The sequence below is a fragment of the Cinclus cinclus genome, chromosome Z (genome assembly GCF_963662255.1).
Source record: "Cinclus cinclus chromosome Z, bCinCin1.1, whole genome shotgun sequence".
Taxonomy (NCBI): domain Eukaryota; kingdom Metazoa; phylum Chordata; class Aves; order Passeriformes; family Cinclidae; genus Cinclus; species Cinclus cinclus.
In genome coordinates, this window is record NC_085084.1 from 440241 (window position 1) to 462130 (window position 21890).

At 53.1% G+C, this 21890-nt stretch overlaps 3 protein-coding genes across 4 annotated transcripts; 2 read left to right on the forward strand and 1 right to left on the reverse strand.

Annotated features, from left to right (window-relative positions):
- Positions 1 to 1366: 1366 nt before the first annotated feature.
- SLC25A51 (solute carrier family 25 member 51) lies at positions 1367 to 5293 on the forward strand. Of its 2 annotated transcripts, XR_009934126.1 has the most exons (3): positions 1367 to 1473; positions 2225 to 3862; positions 4489 to 4507. XR_009934126.1 is itself a non-coding variant. In XM_062512663.1 (2 exons), the coding sequence occupies exon 2, from the start codon at positions 2934 to 2936 to the stop codon at positions 3789 to 3791; it is 858 nt and encodes a 285-aa protein (XP_062368647.1). In that variant the 5' UTR covers positions 1367 to 1473; positions 2225 to 2933; the 3' UTR covers positions 3792 to 5293. The 2 variants fall into 2 exon arrangements, 1 of the variants encoding a protein (XP_062368647.1); XM_062512663.1 differs by having other exon boundaries at positions 2225 to 5293.
- Positions 5294 to 5669: 376 nt separating this feature from the next.
- On the reverse strand, positions 5670 to 15729 carry DCAF10 (DDB1 and CUL4 associated factor 10). Its single transcript, XM_062512661.1, has 7 exons — positions 15428 to 15729; positions 14775 to 14888; positions 13137 to 13334; positions 12516 to 12718; positions 12294 to 12404; positions 11253 to 11398; positions 5670 to 10062 (listed from the first exon to the last, which is right to left on the reverse strand). The coding sequence occupies exons 1-7, from the start codon at positions 15727 to 15729 to the stop codon at positions 9694 to 9696; spliced, it is 1443 nt and encodes a 480-aa protein (XP_062368645.1). The 3' UTR covers positions 5670 to 9693.
- Positions 15728 to 21479, forward strand: TRMT10B (tRNA methyltransferase 10B). The gene is made up of 7 exons (XM_062513471.1): positions 15728 to 15858; positions 17884 to 18673; positions 18844 to 18996; positions 19338 to 19416; positions 19722 to 19789; positions 20009 to 20132; positions 20833 to 21479. The coding sequence occupies exons 1-7, from the start codon at positions 15728 to 15730 to the stop codon at positions 21024 to 21026; spliced, it is 1539 nt and encodes a 512-aa protein (XP_062369455.1). The 3' UTR covers positions 21027 to 21479.
- Positions 21480 to 21890: the final 411 nt, after the last annotated feature.

A 21890-nucleotide genomic window follows, 5' to 3' on the forward strand; every position in this document is an offset into this window, starting at 1 on the left:
AGCACAAAGTGCCGCATCCAGTCTCTCCTTAAACACTTCCAGTAACTCCAGCACCTCTCTGGCAGCCCAATCTAATGTCTGATCAACTGAGACAAAATCCTGATATCCAACCTGAGCCTCCCCTAACACAGCTTGAGACTATGTCCTCACATCAGTGGTTGTCCAGCCAGCACAGGAAGAGCAATGCTTGATCAGGGAAGGACTCGATGGTGACAGGGACATGCAAATCCACGCTGGAGGTGCCTGTCCAGGGCACAGCAACCAGTGCTGCCCAGACACATGGGGTCTGGCCACTGTCACCCCTAGCCCCCCAGCAAGGCCACCTGAGCTGTTCTGGGCTTCCTGCTCTGTCGGGGCACTCAGAACTACATTGCTTAACCAGGGGGTTTTGGACAAAAAAGCACATCTGCAGGTCCTGCCAAGGACAGGGGGCTCGCAGGGGAAGGTGTGACCCATTCTGTACTCCAGCACAGGGCAGGACACTTCAGCCAGGAGAGGGATCAAGCAGAAAGGAACCAACCTCCCGTTCACCGAGCCAAAATCCAATCCTGAACGCCCCGTTCACCGAGCCGAACGCAGTCCCCGGCCCAGCTGTGCCAGGGACAGACAGAGCTCGTTGTGACATGGCAATTCCACTGCCCGGCACGGCGCTCCCGGCTCGGGGACCCGGGCACACGGAGGCCCCCACGCTGCCTCCGCCCCTCTGCCTCTCCTCCGCCGCTCCGGGACCCGCGGGGGAAAGAGGAACGGCCCAGCGCCGTGCAGCGGTACACACCAAAATAAAAACGAGCCGTAAGGATTGGGTACCGAGCCAGCACAACGGACTGGACCGCGCAGCGGGACAGCGACCCCGCCGGGAGAGCCCGGCCCGGGAGCCGCCCGGTCCGAGATCTCTCAGGGGCCAAGCGACCGGGCTGGCCCCACCGGGCAACACCTGCGGCCGCGGGGAGTACAAGAGCCCGTCCGGGCCCCGTGCGGAGTGGAGCTCACCGGAGCTCGCCGGGTCCCGCCCAGCCCGGGCCGGTCCCGCCCAGCCCGGGCCGGTCCCGCCCAGCCCGGGCCGGTCCCGCCCAGCCCGGGCCGGTCCCGCCCAGCCCGGGCCGGTCCCGCCCAGCCCGGGCCGGTCCCGCCGCCAGCTCGCTTCCGCCCCGCCCCGCCCCCGAGGGCGTGGCTAGACGGACATCGCCGTCTGATTGGCGGATACGTGCGGACGCGTGACCCGTGTCACGTGGCTGGTTGGCGCCGCCGGGTCCTTGCACCCTCCGCCGGTCCCGCCCCGTGCGGTGGCGTGGTGGCGTCACACGGCGGCGCGGTGACGTCAGAGAGCGGCGCGGTGATGTCAGAGAGTGGCGCGACGCCGCGCCGGGCCGGGCGCTTGGGGCGCAGCGATCCCGCTCCGGTGTGCTCCCGTTCCCGTTCCGCTCCTCCCGCTCCGCTCTCGGCCCGCTCCCTCCATGGCAGCACCGCCCGCAGGTGCGTCCCGCCCACCCGCCGCGGGCTCCGTCGCTGCCGCAGGCGCCGGCGGAGCAGCAGGTCGCGGTTCCCTGGGCCCGGCCGGGCCGCAGCCGCCGGACTGACCTTGGGGCCCGGTGCCGAGGCTGGAATCGCGCCGGGGAGCGCGGGGTGTGCCGATGTGGGCCCTGCGGGGAGAACACGGTGTCGGGAGGGATCGGGAGGGGATCCTGGTGTGCGCGGGCAGTGCGGAGCTCCCGCGGCCGAGAGCGGGGAGGGCCCCGCCGGCAGCCTGCCGGGACGCTCGTCCCGCATTGGGAGCGTGAGGGCTTCCGCAGGGGATGGAGACGCCGCTCACATCAAATGCTGCGGGAGCTTCGGAAAATAAACGGCTTTCCCGTTTTTTCCCCTAGCCTTTCTCTTCTCTGCCTTTCTCTCTCCCGCCCTTTTCTTCCCTCCCTTTTCTCCTCCCTGTTTCTCCCCGCTCCTTTTTCTCTCGCCCCTCCTTTCCTTTTCCTTCCTCCTTTCTTACTCCCCTCCTGGTTTCCTTTGCTCCTCATGCCAGGCAGGGCTGCTGTCCCCAAACACCCCTTCAAATCCTGGGAATCTCGTGTGTTGCTGGTGCTAGGGAGGATTTGGGGCTCATGAACCACCCACAGTCTCACACGGACCTTTCTCAGGCTGAGCTATGATCGAGGGTGGGATTTGGGCACCTGCAGAAACATCTTCTCATAAGTGTTAAATGAGTAATACCATTCTTTTTGTCAAACAGAGTTTGACCGGTAAAGATCCCTGCAGTCCTCCTCCAGACTATCTGGTCAAGCTGCCTCTGTCCACATGTCCTTCAGAACCCTGGGCCCGGCTAAATTCGACTTGTGAAACCTGTCAGCAGAACGTCGAGCGTGGGGCTGATGCAGAGGAGGCTGCGTGGCAGTGACTTGGGACCTGTAAAGAATTTCTCTCCTGTGTCAGTGAAATCACACCTGTGTGACACCTGTGCATCCACTGTGGGTGGTGGTGCTCAGCTGCTGGCTGAGCTGAGCCACAACAAAGTGTTGTCTGGTGTTTTCTGCCACAGGGAGAGGCAGAGTGTGAGCATCAGGTTTAGTAGTGCTGTTGCATGAATCTCTAAGTTTGGGTTTTTACAGGTTTTTTGGTGGCCTCCCTTTTGTTCACACGGTGTTTTATTAGTGCAAGTGTCAACCCTTCGCTGTTGGAATTTGTAATTCCAGGGGGATTTATTTCTGTTTTAATTTGAAAGAGCACAGAAGGGAAGAGCTGCTGCTTTCAATGGCCACCTAGACTCTCGCAGAAATGGCACGACATCCATCACATCCGGCTTGTGCTGCTTTCCCCCTCCAGCCTGCACGGGCTGTCCGTCACCCGGGTGTGGGAGTGATGCAGTAGGTGGGCAGGGCTGCGGGGTCAGCACAGCTCTCTCAGGCGCAGGGAGGAGGCTCCGGAGCGGCAGCACCAGAGCCATGGCTCCTCCGGCCGGCGCGGCCCCCGGGGACTCTGCGGGCCGGGACAGCTCGGGCAAGCACTACCTGTGCGGGCTGTGCGCTGCCTTCACCAATATCATGGTGACCTTCCCCATCCAGAAGGTTCTGTTCCGGCAGCAGCTGTACGGGCTGCGCACGGGGGAGGCCGTGCGCCAGCTGCGCCGCGACGGGCTGCGCACGCTGTACCGAGGCATCCTGCCCCCGCTGATGCAGAAAACCGCCACCATGGCGCTCATGTTCGGCCTCTACGAGGATTTCTCGGCGCTGCTGCTCAGCCACGCCCGCGCCCCCGAGCTCCTGACGCGCAGCGCCGCGGCCGCGCTGACCGGCACCACCGAGGCTGTGCTCACACCCTTCGAGCGCGTCCAGACGCTGCTGCAGGACTACAAACACCACGACAAGTTCACAAACACTTACCAGGCTTTCAAGGTTCTGAAAGCCTACGGGATGCGGGAGTATTACCGGGGATTGGTACCGATTCTGCTGCGAAACGGGCCCAGTAACGTGCTCTTCTTCGGCCTGCGGGGGCCCATCAAGCAGTACCTGCCTGAAGCCACCTCCTACAGCTCTCACATGGTCAACGACTTCATCTGCGGGGGGCTGCTGGGCGCCGTGCTGGGCCTCTTGTTCTTCCCTGTGAATGTCATAAAAACTCGCATGCAGGCTCAGATTGGTGGCGAATTTCAGTCCTTCTCCAAAGTGTTAGTGAAGATCTGGCTGGAACGCGACAGGAAGGTGATCCACCTCTTCAGGGGAGCCCACCTGAACTGCCACCGCTCTGTGCTGTCCTGGGGGATCATCAATGCCACCTACGAGTTCCTGCTGAAGCTGCTGTGACCCCGTCCTGCTTGTGGGGTGCCAGCACTCAGTGTCCTCGGTCCCAGGGAACAGTGCCCCTGGTGTGACAGGTATTTATGGGGTGAATGGTGATGCATTTATACCTTGGTGCAATTATGATGATTTTTTTAAAGTATTCCTTTGCTTGCAGGTGAGTTTACCCATAACAGAGCTACTAGACAAATACAAGGTGTAAAAGAGGAAACAAGAGTAGTCTGTATCACTCCCAAAATTCCATGATGCTCTGTGATGGGGTTCACTCCACTGCCCATGTTTAGAACATGAGAATCAAGGAGGGGCTAAAAAAACCCAATTCCATTGCCTGATCATCTTCCAAGTCTCGATTTTGGAACTGTATTTTCAGATGTTTTAGAGTCCTCATTGTGTAAAGCTCAAAGGACACATCCAGAAGGGGATGACTGAAGTGCAGAGCTCCCAACTGCACCTCAGCTGCTGCAGCCACTGCAGGGTGTGGCCTGTGGTGACCGTGTCCTCCAGCCCAGGCTGGATCTCTGTGTGTATGTGTATGTGTTTGTACGTGTGCCTTCCTGCCAAAAGGGAAAAGCAGAAGGAATGGGACAGCAAACTCACTGAAGCTTTAAAGTGTCCTTCCTTGTTAAAAAAGACAGTTTGTTCTGATTTTTGTGATGACTTTTTTTATTTTTTTTTTAATTGCTGCTTTTCCTGTTGCCTCCAGCTACAGGATCAGGGAGGTGTCCCTGTCTGTAGTGCTCAGGGGACACTCCAGCTCCTGCAGATGCCCAAGCACTTCGCTCACAGCTTTTTGCACTGCCACATCTTGCTGCCCTCGTGGATCACAGATCACAAGATGTTGTTACCCAAACCTCAGGGTTCTGCCTGCTTGGTGTGTGCTGATAATGGTTCTGCAAGAGAGTGGCACAGGCAAGGTCACATTCCTGGGTTACCTGCTTCAGTGGAGGTCTGTAGGTATAGCAGAGATGAAAAGCCAAAGATGACCTTGGAAGCAGGGAGGCAGGAAAGGTGGAGTGCTTGGAAACATGTTTCAGGACTTCTGTAGGCAAAGACTGAAAAGGACTGACAGAAATCTGTCTTACAGACATGGGAGTTGAGAGAGAGAAGACTTCAGGCTTTAGATACAGGGACAGAAGAGCAAGCATAACCCTGAGTGAGATGAGTGTCCTAACAAAAAGTGTTTGAATGTCCCTGAGGGCTTACTCTTTAATTAAACTAGACATTCATATATAAACCAGAACAGATGGATGATGGGGAGCAGCAAAGCTTTCAGAAACCGCTTTGAATTTAGTCTTAAGTCTTGGAGGGGCTATTGCTTTTCTGAATTTGAGTTTTCCATTTCCTAAAACTGTCTTCTGAAATCGAACCTAATCAGTGTGTTGTAATCATACAGTCCTGAGCTTCACAGACGGCAGCGGGTGGGCACAAGCACGAGTTCCTGTACCCAGTGGTGATTATCTGCATCTAAATAAAATGTTTACTGGATGTTTGTCACTGGCAGAATCTGATTTTTACCAGTGTACTTTTTTTTTTTTTTTTGTAATCACTCCTTGATGGAATTAAAAAAAAATCTGCATCCTGTTTCTCTGTGGAAGGTGTTATGTGCTCCTGTAAATGTGGGGGAAGCCAGAGTGTTGGTGAGAGTTTGGCACAAGCCCAGAGCTGAAATGAAATAGTGGAGACCTGGGTCTGAGGTTCAGAGTCAATTTTGACTCTCCATCTGTCACTTTCAGAAAAAACTTCAATGTAAAAGCACTGCTGCAACACACAGACTTGAGAATGGCAGCATCTAAGCACTAGGAGTCTTCCTCTTAATTTTAGGGGGCAGGTAAGAGCCAGTGAGCATGGCTCATTTTAACATGAATAAAACACATTTAAATCCAGTGAATTATTAAATGTTTATTATGCAAGCAAGAGAAACTGTCCACAAATAGTAAGTTACTGCACGGCTGTAAGTACAATACTTCCAACGCAGTTCTGATACTTCATATACGGTATTAAAAGGCTACAGTTTTTACTATGAAATCTCAGGTATTTCAAAATACTCTACATGCACAATTTGTTTCTGTATTAAAAAGCTTATACTTAACTGAGGCTATTTAGTGCTTTAGAAAATGCACCTTTGACTAAGATCAGCCAATGAGAAGTTTCTGTTTCCTGCAGGTCAAAAACATGATGGGTCGTTGGCTTCTTCATTTCTCTCCAAGTTTTTGGATTCTTGTAAACTAAATCTTTTAAAAGCTTTCATTTGGCAAGTGTATTTCTTTTTCTTCTAAGAGTTTATATGTCCTAGAGCAACAGACACATATATTAAGATGTCGGAACCTTCTCCACATCAGTGCCACCCAAATAAAAATCACAACACAAGCAAACAAAAAACAAACCCCCACTAAATTAACCAAGACACACCCTCCCTCCCCCTGAAAAAAATGATGTTTACATTCTAATTCTGGCAGTAGGCATCGAGCTGTCCTTACCCCAAGACTCCAAGAGTGCAAACAATCCTGTGTGTATCTGTCAGTACCGCTGTGCTTGTCCTCCATCCCCACGGTGGCGGTGCCGGCTCTGCCCGGACCCTCCCGCCGTCACCCGGGGACAGCCGTGCCGCCCCCGGCCACACCGCCTGCGGCAGGAGAACCGAGAACCAGCCCCAGCACGGCTCTGGCTCCCGCCGGGTCCCCGGGGCATTCTCTCGGAGTCTGAAACCATCATCACCAAGGCGGTGCAGGCTCTGCAGTCAGATAGCGCCAGCCCCGAGAGTCGCCCTGGAATTCATCAAGTGCTGCCACACCAGTTAACAGACACCCCTGGTGTGAGCCACCCCCTCCCCGTCTGTCTTTCATCTCCCTTGGAAATGTTTCCTTACACTTGTTTCACAGTTTTATACACTTCTCAAGGTTGAGCATTCAACTTTTGAAACACAACTAGAAGATAAAGTTGGTTTGGTTTTTTTTTTTGACTACCTAGAAATAACCCAAAGCTCACCAACACCTAACTTCATTGTTTCAGTAATGTTACTGAGAGAGAACTGAAAACACTTGCACCACCACATGACTGTGAGGCATGTCGGCTGTAAGCCACTGAGAAGTGAACTTCACAGGTAAAACGTGGTAAAGCCTTCATGGAAAACTTCCAAGTGTTGTTGAAAAGCAGTAATCAATAGAATGACCAAAATCTAAGATTACCTACTTATTCTAATTAAAACTTATTACAAATGTCATCAGAAGAACTAAGTAACATTTCTACAGCGTACATGTACAGATTCTGTCATTTTATGCATCTGCTGGACACGCTACAAAAGCATCAAGGTGACCGAGCCCCTTCCTCAGGTGAGCTGTGGGTCCCAGAGCCAGGCAGGGCCAACCACAGGTGCTACCCAGGAGTGGTGACATGTCTGTCACTCGGGGGAAACGGTCCTTTATACAGAAAGGTGAGTGTCCAAAGCTCAGCACAATACTGGTGTAAAACACAGCGTATCATGAGGTAGAATTAAAAAGGTAACACTCAGTGCATATTCACAGGCATAGCGTTACAGTCACCAGGGATCCACCAGTCTGAGCAGGTTCTGACAAGAGGAACAAAAACAGCCTTGGAAAAACACAGACAGACCCACCCAAGAACCAGAGCTATGCTCCTTCCCCTCCAAAGCAAACACTATGCAAGCCTGTGAGAACTCCAAGATTCTCTCAAGTGTCCCTGTAGTCCCTTCAATGATGTGTAATAAAACATTAAATAAGGTGAGAAAACAGCAGCCTGGCAGTGGGACAGCAAATGTTTGGGGAAAAGCTGCTGTAGTCCCCAGCAGAACCTGGCATTTTTTAGCCCAAGCAGTTTGGCCCATTACAAAATCCTTGTAGCTGTTTCTTTGCATAAATATCTTGTATCCTGTGCTTGTTTCCTGCACACTTCACAGCCAAGGGAAGTGCCCTGAGCTGCTTGAACAACCCAGCAGACCCACCTGCCCCACGGGCAGGCTCAGGCTCAGAAGGGATGCTTGCCCTCAGGTTACCAAGCATACAAAATTGAAGGCTTCATATTACCAAAGAAATTCTCCAAAAGAGGAAACTTGGGATTTTTTTCTCTCATAATGCAGAGGAGACTTAAGTTCCAATGACTTCTGCACCAACACCAGATACCTGTATTAATACCCACATAAATACAAAGCTACAGGAGAGTCTTCAGGCTTACCTTTCCAGCTCTCTTACATCCATAAATGTTGTCTTTATCCCCAAATATGTTTTGCAAAAGGCTTTGAAAGAGTCAGTTTAGAACAAGTGTGCTGTATTGAGCCAGAGTGAACCTGACCACCAGCAGATGACAGTCCTTCCAGGTAAAGTTCCCTGCAGAACTGAGTCTGTGATCGGTCTGCAGTGAAATAAAAAACCCCTACTAGGAATATGTAAGTGATGAGAATGTTATAAATTGATATAGATGTCCAAGACTGAAATACCTGTACATTTACAAGGTTAGCTCAATTAACTCCAGGACGGAAATCTGGCATTCCTACTTTGGGTGTGGCTACTGAATCACAAGAATACCCTGGGCTGGAAGGGACCCACAGGATCATCAGTCCCATGCCTGTCCCTGCACAGAAACCCCAAAATCCCACCCTGAGCATCCCTGACAGTGCTGCCCAAACCCTCCTGGAGCTCTGGCAGCCTCGGGGCTGTGCCCATTCCCTGGGGAGCCTGGGCAGTGCCCAGCACTCCCTGGAGCAGGGAAGAACCTTTCTCTAAAATCCAGCCTGACCCTCCTTGGGCCAGCTCCAGCTCTTCCCTGGGTCCTGTCCCTGGCGGTGGAAGAGATCAGTACCTGCCCCTCCACTGCCCCACAGGAGCAGTTCAAGAGCACAACGAGATCCCATCTCAATTCCTCTAAGCTGAACAAACTAAACTATCTCAGCTGCTCCTCATACAGCTTCCCCTCTAGACCCTTTCACCAGGGTGAGCACTACAGTGTTTTCACACCTGATGAAAAGCCTGGTTAGATCCAGGGAGATCTCACTGTTGACAGGTTTGCTTTTAATTCCCTCCCAAACTGACAGCACATGTGAAGAAAGGCTCATCTGGCAATAGTGGGGACACATCCAAGTGAATTTCTCCCACAGCAAGAGTGTGTGTGGAAAAAGAGCCAGGGGGGAAACACCCAAACATCAGCCGAAAGCCACCATGTTTCAGATGTGGGATGATGTGGAAAACCCCCTACAACACACCTGGCAGAGGAGGGGCCAGAGCTGCCCTGCTGCAGGAACCCAGAGCCATCCTCTGGGCCAGGGTGTTCCCTAGTGCAAAGTGGCAGGCTCAAGGGGATCCTGCCTGTGCAGGGGTGGGCCTGGGTGACCTCCAGTGGTCCCTGCCAGCCTAAGCCACACCGTGACTCATTCTTCTAGCCAATAACAACCACATTAACATAGAAATGAAAGCAAAATTCTTTTTTTTGTTTGTTTGTGTTTGGTTTTTTTTGGTGAGAGTAACTAACCGTGTTGCTTATGTAGACCAGCAGTTCATTATCTACTAATCACCACAGAGTTGCTTCAGTGACAGAAAGGGGAGCAGAGGAGAGGCAGTCCATCTCTGGGACAGCAGGTACCTGGGCACCCTGCCCCTGTGTGTTGTTCCAAACAGCCCCTGGGAGCTGTGCTGAAGGAAACAATCAAGTATCAGGGTACAAACACAGCAGGACAGCCCGATGGCACAGCAGCAGCAGCAGAGCTCTGCTCTGCTCTGGGGCCGGGACGTGGCGCCGGCTCACGGGGGCAGGACCACGATCCGCATGGTGCCGGCCTGAAAAGTCCTCCCAGCACGTCCCGAGGTCACGGTGCCCTCCAGTGAACTCAGAGATTTTGGAGAGAGCAGGCTCGCACTGGGCTGGAGCAGAACCCAGGAGCGCGCAGGCGCCGCCGCTGCCCCTAGAACTTGGGCTGGTAGAGGGAGACGCGTCCGCTAAGGCACCCCGAGGCGATCTGACAGTGCGTGGGGGAGAACTTGGTGGTGAGCACCACGTCGTTGTGGGAGTAGAGCGAGCGGATCTCGCGCAGGGGGCTGGCCTCCCGCGGCAGGCAGTCCACCAGCTCGCTGCAGTGAGCGTCGAAGCCCAGCAGGCGGATGCCGAAGCCGTGCGGGGACGAGATCATGCGGCCGTCGGGGCTGAAGCAGAGCTCCTTGATGTAGCCCCGGCCCACGTTGGCCTCCTCGATGCAGTGTGTGAGGCGCAGGGAGCAGCGCGGGGACACGGGGCGCACCGGAGCTCCTTCCTGGAATTCATAGACACAAGTCCACTAAAGGGAGAGGCAGAGAAAGCGACACTGAAAGAGAAGTAAAGCACTGCATATACACATTTCCCTCCCCCTGCCCCTCAACAGGTGACAGCAGCCCAGGTGAGCAGGTGATAGTGGCACAGCAGGGTGATGCTCCTGCTGACCTGCTCTTCCACTGCCTCAGCACCTCCCTCCCTGTGAGCCATCCAAGCCCAGCATTACAGCTGCTGTTCTAATTCAGTGGCTGCTACGTAGAATCTTTCCAGTCTAGGTTTCATCTGCAGAGAGCAAAGCCTAATCCTTCAGCCAGGCACCTGCTCTAATTTAATAAAAACTTGAATTACATCTATAAATTCACTCAGAGCAGATCACGGGCCTTTGACTTCAAAAGGAATAGAGTCCTGAAATAACTGGATAACAGATTTTTTTGCAGGAAGGTTATGAAAAGCTCTATAGACAGCTTGTTGTTTGTGAGACACGTTAAGGATCCCTGCCTGTCATCTCATTATATAATCTCAAAATAAATGTAAAAAAAAATCAATGACAAAGTTTATATCCTGTTGATTCCACTTCAGCCCCAAGACAAGCATTCCTATCTCTGTTTCACGCGTCCTTCTGAAATAACACAGCAGCAAAAATACCAATGATTATCACTGAAACAGAGTAAGGTAGACTCTAGGACTAAGAGAAACTATAACTCAGTCAGTCATCAGTACCAACTGACCCAGTGTAACTTTTGGCATGTTACACAATCTGTGTTGTACAGCAGTTTGATTGGTTATAAATTTTAATGCTGTTTCTGTAACAATCTGCCAGGGTTCCCATTCAGTCTTCTACACTTGTGTAAAGGATTATAGTTACAAAGAGTGGCTTCTTTCAACAACAACAACAAATCCCAAACAAATACAGAGACAAAAAAAAAAAAGTCCCACCAAAACCAAATTAATCTCAACTTACATCAGCAATCTAAGTAACAAAATAATTTATTATTGGTCAAGTACTATAGTCCATTGTTGGTCAATTTAGAGGAGCAGAATCTGCAGTGTCCAGCTGAAACTTAGCTGGTCTTATGACTCCCTGCATCAAGGAAAAGGCTTGGAGCAGGTTCTACCAGGAAGATAATTTAAAAAAGCAAACAAATAAAAAAAAAAAAAAACCACCCAAGATCCATCTGCACATATTTTACATAGGAAGACAAGGTAATGTGTTACCTCCTGATCATCTGTGTTGCTGGAGCACCTCAGCAGCGTGGCCCAGCCCTTGGGGTGCAGCTGCAGTGATGTAATGCAGTTCCCACGATCTCTTTCTCCAGGAACCTCTGGTGTTAACACCTCCAGGCTATTTCTAGGTGATCCCCCTGCCAGAGGAATTACCTGTGAGTGTCAGTGAAGTATACACATTGACCTTTGCCTCCCTCACCAGTCCTGCTGCTGAAATGGGGTCACACCTGTGGCAGCTGCACACAGCTGCCAGGACAGGGACACTCAGAGAGTTACAGGAACCCTGAGCCAACACCAATGGGCTCAGTCCCCACTTCAAACAGCTTCCTTTTTTTGGAATTTCAGTGCCAAGACCTGCACTGAACCAGCCCAAACTGACAACTACATTAACCCTCCACACTTATGCTCTTCATCAGCATTGCAGGAAATCTAAAGAGTGAGGTTTTTATACGAATTGCTGATTCTCAAACTTGTATGATGCGCTCTCCAAATTCCTTCCAATGCTTGCTCAGCTTGCAGCTTTTCTCCCTTCTTCCTCTCACCCCCAGGTAAATCACTCCCTGGCATACAGGTAAACCTCCTCTCAGCAGTGCGCTTCACCATCGTGCAATCATGACGAGCTAAAAATTAACATTACATTTCTTTGAAAATGCAAGGGATGCACAAAGTATTCACCCATTTGCCAAGATCATGGTGATTCTCTGGATTCTTCCCTTAAAGATCATTCATACAAATGTTGTTCAAGGAAAACCACATGGAAAAGGGATCACCTATGTAACAACAACATATGGACTTTAAATACAGATGTTATAACTTTCCCCAGTTTTCTCAGATGTAAAAACTGAACAGATTCCGAGGCTTTGGTGTGCAATGAGATTTTATTGGTTTATTAGAAGTCTCAGCAACACCACTCTTTAAAAACCACAGGACAAAAAAAAGCAGTTTTTCACTACTGTACTATGGCCTATTTTGGATACAGTAAATCAAAGTGCAGGATTTTTTTTATTTTTTTTTCTAGTGATCTTTTCCTACCTTCTCTCTGCGAGGGCCGTGACAAGGTTTTCTCAGAGAGTGGCCCCGAGTTGTTCTGGTGACAGGGTGAACCCACAGCTCGAGGGCCAGAGGAGCCTGACGATGTTATGTCTGCAAACAGCACCAGAGAGATGAGCCCACAGGCACCTAGCACACGTGGGCTGCTGCCCAAGAGCATCCCACAGAACACCCCAGCACAGGACCTGCCACAGACTGCCTCACCTGAGCTCGATGTGGTCCTCCTGGCTCTTAAAATCGGGTAGCTGCCAACCTCTAAGGACTTGTTCAGGTCAAGGTCGTGCAAAATTAGAAGGTAACCAGAGGAGGTGGAGATCAGCATTTTGGAACAGTCTGGTGTCAGCCTCATGCGCATCAGAAAACGTGTGTGAAAAAACTTCTTGTGGGGACATCCATCCTCTGTGCACCTGGACAGCAAGACAAGCACAGGAGGGAGCTGTGGTCAGCTCCAGCTCCAGGCTCTGGTTGTGTCCACAAGGGTCCAGCATGTGCCCAGCACTGTTCATTTTGTTCACCCCAAAACATTTTATTGAGTACTGTCTTTATCCTACTTTTTAATGGAATGGGTGAAGTCACATCTTCCTACAGCTACAACCACGAGGACAGAACCTTCTTCAGAAGGAAGAACTATGTTTTGGCACATCAGACAGAGAAGCTCCTTCCCAGCCATTTACTATTACCACAGGGGTGATGCAAGCTCTTGGTGAGGGCTGCAAACCCCTCCCAGTGTTTCAGAACAGCCCCATTCTGGGAGGCAGACTTTGCATCTGGTGCACCTGTCCTGGAGTGCTGCAGAAGGGCCACGGGGCAAGCACAGCCACGCACCTGTTGGTGTCCCAGATGATGACGTTCCCATCAAAGCCCGAGGTGACCAGCAGCCTGGTGTTAGTGTCGTACTCGATGTTCTTGACCCAGCTGGTGTGGCCATGCAGGGTGCACACTTTGGTGTTGAGCTTCCTCAGGTCCCAGAGAGCAATGGTGGTGTCGTCGGAGCACGTGGCGAACAGCCGGTTGTCCAGGAACCTGGGCCAGGAAGGAAACACTGCTCAGGGCAGTCTGCAGGGTGAGCAGGAGTGCAGGCTCACTGCCCTGAGCTGGGAGTGTCAGCTGGCACAGAGATAAAGCAGCAAACAAACAGAACTCCTCCAAACGCACCACAGAGCATGTGCAGCAGGAGCTCTGCTAAAAGCGTGTCTGCTGGAATGTGAACCAGCACAGCCTCTGCTGCAGCAAACGAGCAAACACAGAGGCACAGCAGCAGTTTGGTTTGGTCTGGGGGTTTTTAGGGGGCTTTGTGTGTTAATGAACTGTGTGCAGAGCGCGCAAGAGCCAAACCACCAGGGGAGCACATGGAACAGAACCGCCACAGTAACTCAGTCTGTTCCCCCTCAGCTCGGTGGGGCTGGGAGCAAGCACAGCTAGGAAATAAACTGAATAAATGTCATCTAGAGGTTACTGAAGAAAATGCAAGGCTCTTCAAAAATGCCAAGTGAAGATGAGACCTTGTTTGAGAACACACATCTACACAAGTTATTTGGTTCAGTGAGAAAATGAATGGATGAAATCACTGAGCTTGCACTATGCAGACCAAAGGTGATCACCATGGAATTCAGGCATGCCTTCACTTTCAGAAGGACAAGGCATGCTGGTTTATGTTTGGAATTCGTTTGATGAAGGCACTCAAGAAAAGCCCTACCTGAGGTAAAAGGAACAAGACATCATTAAAAATCCTTTAAGCCTAAAGCTACACCACACAAAAGCAGCAACAACTCCGATAAACGAACAACAACCAACTATCATGGGAAAAATCCCAAACTTTGCTAAAGAGTAAACATTTTTGATGCTTACAAGAAGGAGCTGTGACTGAAATCCTGTTCATTACCCTGAACAAGTCTCCAGGTAATGCTGCAGAAACCCTGTGCAGAACAAAGTTTAGTTCTTTTGTGTCAGACAGACACACATTTTAATCCAGCTGTCCTGACAGACAATCACCTGATATAAAACATCAGCCTTTTGTAAAAAGAAAAACCAGTTTTTGAAAAACATCAACCCATCTGATGAATGTGGCACCCCACATCATATTTGGCTCTTCTGAGAGAAAACACTCAGAACGTTCTACAGTTTTCTTGGGGATTTTTGTTTCTGTTTAGTTCTTGGTTGAGGTTTTTTGTTGCTATGTAGTTGGTTGTTGTTTTGGGGTTTTGGACTAGGTTTTTGGTTCGAGAATCTGAGCAAAAAGCAGTTGCAATATTGTTAGAATATATGTTAAATTCAGACCTCAAAATCTATGCCAGAACCAGAACAGCTTAAAACCCCTGAATTTATAAGGAAGAATACTACGTGATAAAAAGTGATGGATTTAGACTCCTGCTCTTGCTATTTCCAGCTCTATCCCAAGAAAGTGGAAGAGGATTTAAACTGTAAAGCCTATGTGCAGGCTAACTTGTGTCCCTCCTGACCTACCTGATGTTATTTACACAGTCCTCATGAGCTTCAGAGAGAGTCTTGATGTGCTTTGAAGATATGGGGTCAAAGAGCAGGACTTCAGTCTGTTCACAGGCGACGGTCAGCACTGACCTGCAGGGAGCAGAACAGAAAACTCCATGTTTATGTTGGGTTTTGCCCTCCAGCAGGTGCTTGTCATGCCACAGATTGTGCCTGTGTCACCTGGTCCCTCTGCCCACACCTACCAGGGGGTCTGAGACAGAAAAAGTAAGATTAATCAAAGGTTTATCGGCAATATCTATCTTCCCTTTTGCAAACCAGTCAGGGTTTTTTCCACTAAAACCTTCTAAAACAGAGATTTAGCAGCACAGGGGGCACCTTCTGCAGCAGCCGGACTCTAGCAGGATTGGCTCCCCCGGCCCTGTCCTCCCGCAGAGACCCTGCTCCAAGCAGGTGAGGTGGGAGGAGCACAGGGCAGCACCTCCCGCCAGGTACCTGCCCCAGGTATTTCAACCGCAGCCCAGGGGTGCTGCTGATGAAAACACCGATGGCACCTGGTCACCAGAACGGACCTTGAGTCCCGGGAGCCCCGGGCACACCGGGATGAGAACACCTGGATAGGAGCACGGGGATGGGAGAACACCGGGATGGGCGATCCCGAGCACACCTACCCGTCGGGAGAGTACTCAAGGTTGAAGACGGCGCCGTGCGTGCGGGTGCTGAGGGACACGGAGTCCGCGGGCTGGATGGCGCCGTACAGCCCGGTCATGGCGCCGAACGTGTCCCGCGCCGGGTCCACGGCGGCCCCGCGGCCCAGGCAGCGCCCGCGTAGCCACGCGAAGAGCCCGCCGGGGGCGCCAGGCCCCGGGTCGGCGGGGTCGTTGTGGCGGGCGGGCTCCGGGATTGGCCCTGGGTCCAGCCCCGGCTCCAGCCCCGGCTCCGGTCCCTGCTCCGGCCCCGGGCCCTTGCTCATGGCGGCGGCAGCGCCGGCCCGCGTCCGCCCCCTACCGGCCGCCCCCCGTCACTGCGCCTGCGCGACCCCGCCCCTGCCCCGCCCCCGCTGGCGCCGGGGCGCCACCGCGTCTGCGCGACCCCGCCCCAGGCCCCGCCCTTTCTATCACGTGTTATCCGCGGCACGTGACTGCGCTCCCTCAGGCTCGGCTCCGGCGCCGTTCGCTCGCTCGGTCTTACCCCCAAAATGTTCCTTCTGTCCCTTACAGATGAACTGAGTTTTCCTCCAAAATAGTCTTTGTCCCTTCCGTGTTACCTCAGGTCTTACCCCAAAATTTTCTCTACCCGTCTACTGCTGACTACTTCACTGCTGGCACAAACTTGCCAGCTCAGTCTTGGATCTGCCTCGTTCCTGGGTAGCTGCTAGGACATGTGGGGTCCTGGCCCTCGTCACCACAGAGACCTGCCCCAGCCACAGGGAGTCGAGAGATGGCACAGTGGGGCCATACCAGGATCTGGGACCAGGAGGCGCAAAGTGCGTTCAGTGGGCTGGTGGGACGGGCTTGGAGCCCCAGTGTATTCGAGGAGAAACAAGAACTGCAGCAACACCCAGACCAGAGGGTGGTGCTAATGCTCTGGGCTTTATAGGAACAGTTTCTTTCAGACCAGTTCGGGGGAGTAGTGCCTCAGGGAAACAGATGCTCTCCTAGAAAATCCCATGGGTGAGGCACGACCCCTCATGGAACCAGCCCCCATGCTGCAAACACACAGCAGGATTTCCAGCACAGCCCTATCCTGTGGGCTGGGAGGGGTTTCCAGGGAGTCCTGCCTGCCTCAGTGCCCAGCCAGGTTTGTGCTGGACCCGACAGGACATCTTGGTTTGTGCTGGGGTTGAGTTCATTTCTTCCCGCTGGAATGAATGCAGTGCCATGCTCTGCATTCCGGGTGAGGACACTGCTGATCATAGGTGGGTGTCATACGTGGATGTGGTGGCTGCTGCTGGGCAGTGCTGACCCTGCGAAGTCTTTTCAGCATCCTCTGCACTGACAGCAAGCAGGCTGGGGGGGATACAGTCAAGTATTTTGTCGAGTTTTTCATAGGTCTGTGTGTTCAAAGAGACAAGAGCAGTTCTTGGTTGCTGTAGAGTTGTTTATTGCATGAATACATCAGCCTCGAAGGCAAAGAGTTCAAACTATTAAAGTCCATGCTAAAACTTTCTGGCAGAGTCCCGCCCAAGAAGAAGCTGTAGCAGCTCTCACACCTTTCTTCTTCCTTTCTTCTTCTTTTGTTCTTCTTTTTATTTTTTCCCTCACACCAGTTCAGGGGGTTTTATTCATAAATCATCCAATCAGCTAAAAACACAATTCTAAAACATTTTTCTTACACTTATTAGGGCTCAGTTCTAAACTACAAAAGTAGTGTCAGTCTTTACACATAATTTATGCATTTAGTTTTATCTATTCATAGAAATGGTTCTATCTGTTTTATTTAGAAATGCAAGCAGTGTTCTGTTATGTTTTTGTTATGTCTGGAGCTAGGTTACTCAAGTTTAAACTAGGCTTTAGGGCTTTAACTTTCTTAAGGCACTCAAAGTATATTCTTATTTAATTAAAGCTAAAACTTGCACTTCTGCTTCATGTCTGTGTGCCTTAATATATTTTAATTTCTTTAAAGGCTTTAATTCAATCCCTGCATTCTTTTCTCTCTCTGAGGGACTCAGTTTCCATTTTACACACTCCAACTACAGCCAGTTCCAGCTGGGGTGGCTGTTATTTGTATCCCCTCCTTTAGGCTGCCCATTTTCCATACTGAGTATGATGCTAGCAGTGTGGGATGCAGATTTCCAGCCATCAGAGCTGTCTTCAGGGGCTGCTGCTCATGGCCTGGCATCACTCAGTTGACTTCCTGCAATTCCAGCCAGAAGGTTGTGGTCGTTGTGCAATTCTTCCACTTCTTCCAAATCAGAGGTAATTTTTTGGGATTCGTTGGCTATCCAAATTCCATCTGCTTATACTTATGTCTATAGACAGAGTAGAACGGGACAGAAGGGGAAGAATGACGATAAAATAATTAGAATATACAAAACAAGCGCGATGGAGGAGCACCGCCGGGCAGCTGTCCCAGACTGACCATGCCTGTGGCATCTGTTGTGTAAGCTGTCCACTCAACACGACAGAACAGGGAAATTCGCTATTTCCAGCGAGCAGGGAAACCACCTCCAGACGGAACTTCTGGGGCAGCGCGCCAAACACTTTGTGCCGCCGGTAGCCGCGACGCCCATCACGGGCCGGCACCGGGACGGACCCGCCGGGAGAACGGGCAGCCGCAGGAGAATGGGCACCGGGAGCGGCACCGCGTGGGGAGGGACGGAGCCGGCCAGGGCCCGCCCCTTCCGCGCCAGCGGCGTGATGGAGGCCTGGGAGGCGTTGGGGATGGAGACGGCGGCGGGGAGCGAGTCGGAGCCGGAGCCGGAGCCGGAGGCGGAGGCGGTGGTGGCCGAGGCGCTGCGGCTACTGCGGATCGAGCCCTCGGCCGCGGGCGATCCCCGCGCGGGGCGGGCGGGCGGAGCGCCGGGGCCGTGCTCGGTGCGTGCGGCGGGGTTCGGTGATCGGGGCCGGGGCTCGGTGCCGGTGCTCGGTGCGTGCGGCGGGATCCCCGCTGATGGCCGTGCCCGCTTTCCCCCGCAGAGGAACGCGCTGCGGAAGCGGCGGCGCTGGCTGCGCGTTCTCGCCGCCCGGCGCGGGAAGCGGCGGCAGGAGCGGCAGCGCCGCCGGGCGCGGCGGGCAGCGGCGGACCGGGACGGCCCCAGCCCGGCGCTCGGCAGCGGCCCCGGCGGGCCCGGACCGCCCTCCGTCCGCCGCGGGAGGGTCCCGGCCGCGCTGGCCGCGGAGCGGCTGCTGCAGGCGCGGACGGCGGGGCCGCGGCTGTGCGTGGATCTCGGCGTGGGCGGCGGCATGACCGAAAAGGTGCGTGGATCCCTGGGGCGGCTCGGGAGTCCCGGGGATCCCGGGGGAGGCTCGGGGGTCCCGGCCGGGCAGCGCTCCGTGTGTGCCCGTCCCTGCTGCGGGCGGGCCACCGGCAGCTCGGCGGGACCGGCAGCCCCGGCTCGGGGTCACCGTGGCGCTGTGTCCCCAAGGAGAGCGGCCGGCTCGCCTCCCAGATCCGGAGGCTGTACGGGGCGAACCGCCGCGCCGCTCGGCCCTTCTGGCTGTGCCTGACGGAGTTCGCGGCCGGGACGCCGATCTACGAGCAGTGCTTCCGCATGAACGACGGCTTCGCTGGGTACTTGGTGAGGGTCTGGCCGCGGGACCGGGGGACAGCTCAGCGCTTGCTCTGAATCTTAAATTAGACAATGGTTGCTGCTCTCCCTTTCTCAAAGCACCCCGAGAACTGTTGGTCAGGAGGAAATTTAGTGGGGTTTTTAGGTGTGTTGATCAATGCCCAGAACAGAAACATTGTACAATTGAAAAGGAAAACCCCCAGGTCACTGTAGATCTATAGTATCTATCAGACCTTTAGCATTTGGTATGTCCAAAGTGGTCCCGGGATATCTGTGTGTCTGGGAGGGGGCTTTGTTCTGGCAGACGTACTTTAGGCTAACTGCCTGCTTCACTCTGTCTTGTTTTCGAGATGGATACAACTCCAGAGAGTTACCTGGACCTGTTTCCTTTGGAGGCCATTGTTTATCTCACTCCTGACTCTGAGAACGGTAAATATTTCACATATGTTAGACGAGGGAGAACCAACACAAAAGGTTGGCTTTTAGAAATTTCATTTTGAGGCCATTCCATGCTTCAGGCAAGTTGTTCCTGTCATGGGCTGTGTCACATTACATGAGACATGCTGTGTGCTCAGACCTGGTGCTAAATCTGTGCTGGGGGGACCTCCCCCAGGCTGCAGCCCTTGGGGTGAGGAGGCTCTGCCCACTGCTGTCCTTGGGAGTGGAGTCTGTTGGGAGAGCAGAGTCCTGTGGGATTGGCTGCTGTGTGGTGGTGAGCCAGTGTCTGTTTCTAGTCCTTGAAGACATCGATCCCGACAAAGTGTACGTGCTGGGAGGGCTGGTGGATGAGAGCATTCACAAGGTGCGTGGTGCCTGCCCCTTGAGCAGGGACATCCCAGGGCTGTCGCTGCCTCCACCATCCCTTTTTCCTCACACTCTGGCTGCACCCAGCAGCGAGCTGGGAGAGGCTGCAGCAGTGCAGGTGCCACGAGTCCCAGGGCAGGTTTTGGCTCTGTGGCTGCTCGGGCCATGCCTGTGAGGCTGTGTGTCAGCCTGTCCCTGTGTCCCTGTGTCCCTGTAGCAGCTGACCCTGCGGAGGGCGCGGGAGCAGCGCTTGCAGACAGCCCGGCTTCCCATCCGTGAGTACATGGTGAGAGCCCCCAACCCCAGGAACTACCACTCCGAGACACTGGCCATCAACCAGGGTGAGCATGCCTGGGGCTGGGGGTCACACGGGGGCACCCAAAGGCTGGGTGTGATCCCCTGCTCCCCAGGGAGCTGTGCACAAGGCAGGGGACAGTTGGGTTCTGGGGGGTTGCTGTTGGGACAGGCCACAGAGGGATGGGACTTTTGAGACCTGTGCCACCTCAACCAAGCCTGACAATGGCAGGGAGGGGTGCTGGTGTTCTGTAACCCCATGGGCTGGCACACTGGTCACTATTGGTGACTGCAGAGGGGCTCATCACCCAGGCCAGCTCCTCAACGCTTTTACTCCTTACATGAGGATTGTGTTGCCCCTCCATGGACACAAGGCAGAGGAAGTGGCTAGGGGCTCTGTGTGCCCAAAGGGAGGGGTCTCCCTGGCAGTGACAGTGGGAGCACAGCAGGTGTGGCCTACTAGAGGGGGGACACTGACAGGTGCCACACGTCAGCCAAAACAGTGGCAGGGGTGCCTCACCCTAGTTAACATAGCCACTGCTTTGCCCTGAGCTCTCTAAAATCTTCTCCCAAATACCCATCTGCCCTCTAGGTAAGCTGCCTCAAGCACCAGCTCATCAGGTGTTAAGTGGGCAACTTTCTCTGGGTCAGCTGTCATCACCTCCCTGGTGTTTGCTAGGTGTGTGTAGAGCTGTTGGCACCATTGTCACAGCACCTGTGTCATCAACATCTCTGTGCTCCTCGCAGTCTTTGATGTCCTGTCCACCTACTACGAGACGAGGAGCTGGCCAGCAGCTCTGAGGGCTGGAGTTTCCTCTGGGAAAGGCTTCGTGCTACCAGATACAGCAGAACAGGTGGAAATAGCCCAATGTGGCACTGCTGCTCAAGAAAACTCTTTATTTTGTGGTGAGGAGCTGCACAGGCAGGAAGCACCAGCATGACTGTGCACAGGAGACAGCTCTTTCCAGCCGTGTAAGGATCCTGTTGGAGCAACACTTCTACCTCAGGAATGTGGTGCTGGACATCCCCTGTGCCCCTGAGCAGGAAAGAGAAGCCTGGTGGAGCCTGGGATCAAGTGAAAACTGACAGGAATTCAGTTTTTCTTTGCAGCTGTTTTTCACTGCTACACCTATAATTTTTCTGGGAGGGGTAGGACAGCTTTAAGGGGTTTTCTTCATTTTATTGAAACAGAGAACAAGGTGAAGTTAGGATTGCAAAGCTTATGGGCAAGAAAAATCCCCTACCATGGGACAGGACAATGCAGCTGCTGCAGGAGAACGCAGGGTGGGGAAGCAAATCCCACAGACATTATCTCCCAACAACTTAAACCCAGTGAAGACATGGTGAGTTGTTGAAGCCTTTGGCTAGTTGTATGCATCTAATATAAAATAAAACCTTTAGATCCCCATTGTGTCCCTACAGTTACTGAGGAGTGGTACTTCATCACACCTGACATGCACAGGTCCCTGCCCCCTGTGTCACTGCTGGGAGGTACCTGGCCTTGGCTGTGCCCTGCACTGAGCAGTGCCATATGCCATAGCCACAGCAGGAAGTGTGTTTGGTGCAACTGAGTCAATGCATTACCTCAGCCATTGCTGCCAAAGAGCCCTAAAACCTCATGGCCAGTGGCAGCAGGACCTGAAGGTCATCTGAGGTAAGTTTGGTTATGTGTTTTCCTTCCTCTGTCACAGCAAGACTCTTTCACAGCCCTGGGGCTAGTGTCCCAGTGCGTGTGGCACGGTTCTGCAAGAGCAGTGGGGGATGCTGTGGTTTAACCCAAGCCAGGGGTTAACCTGAGGTTAAGC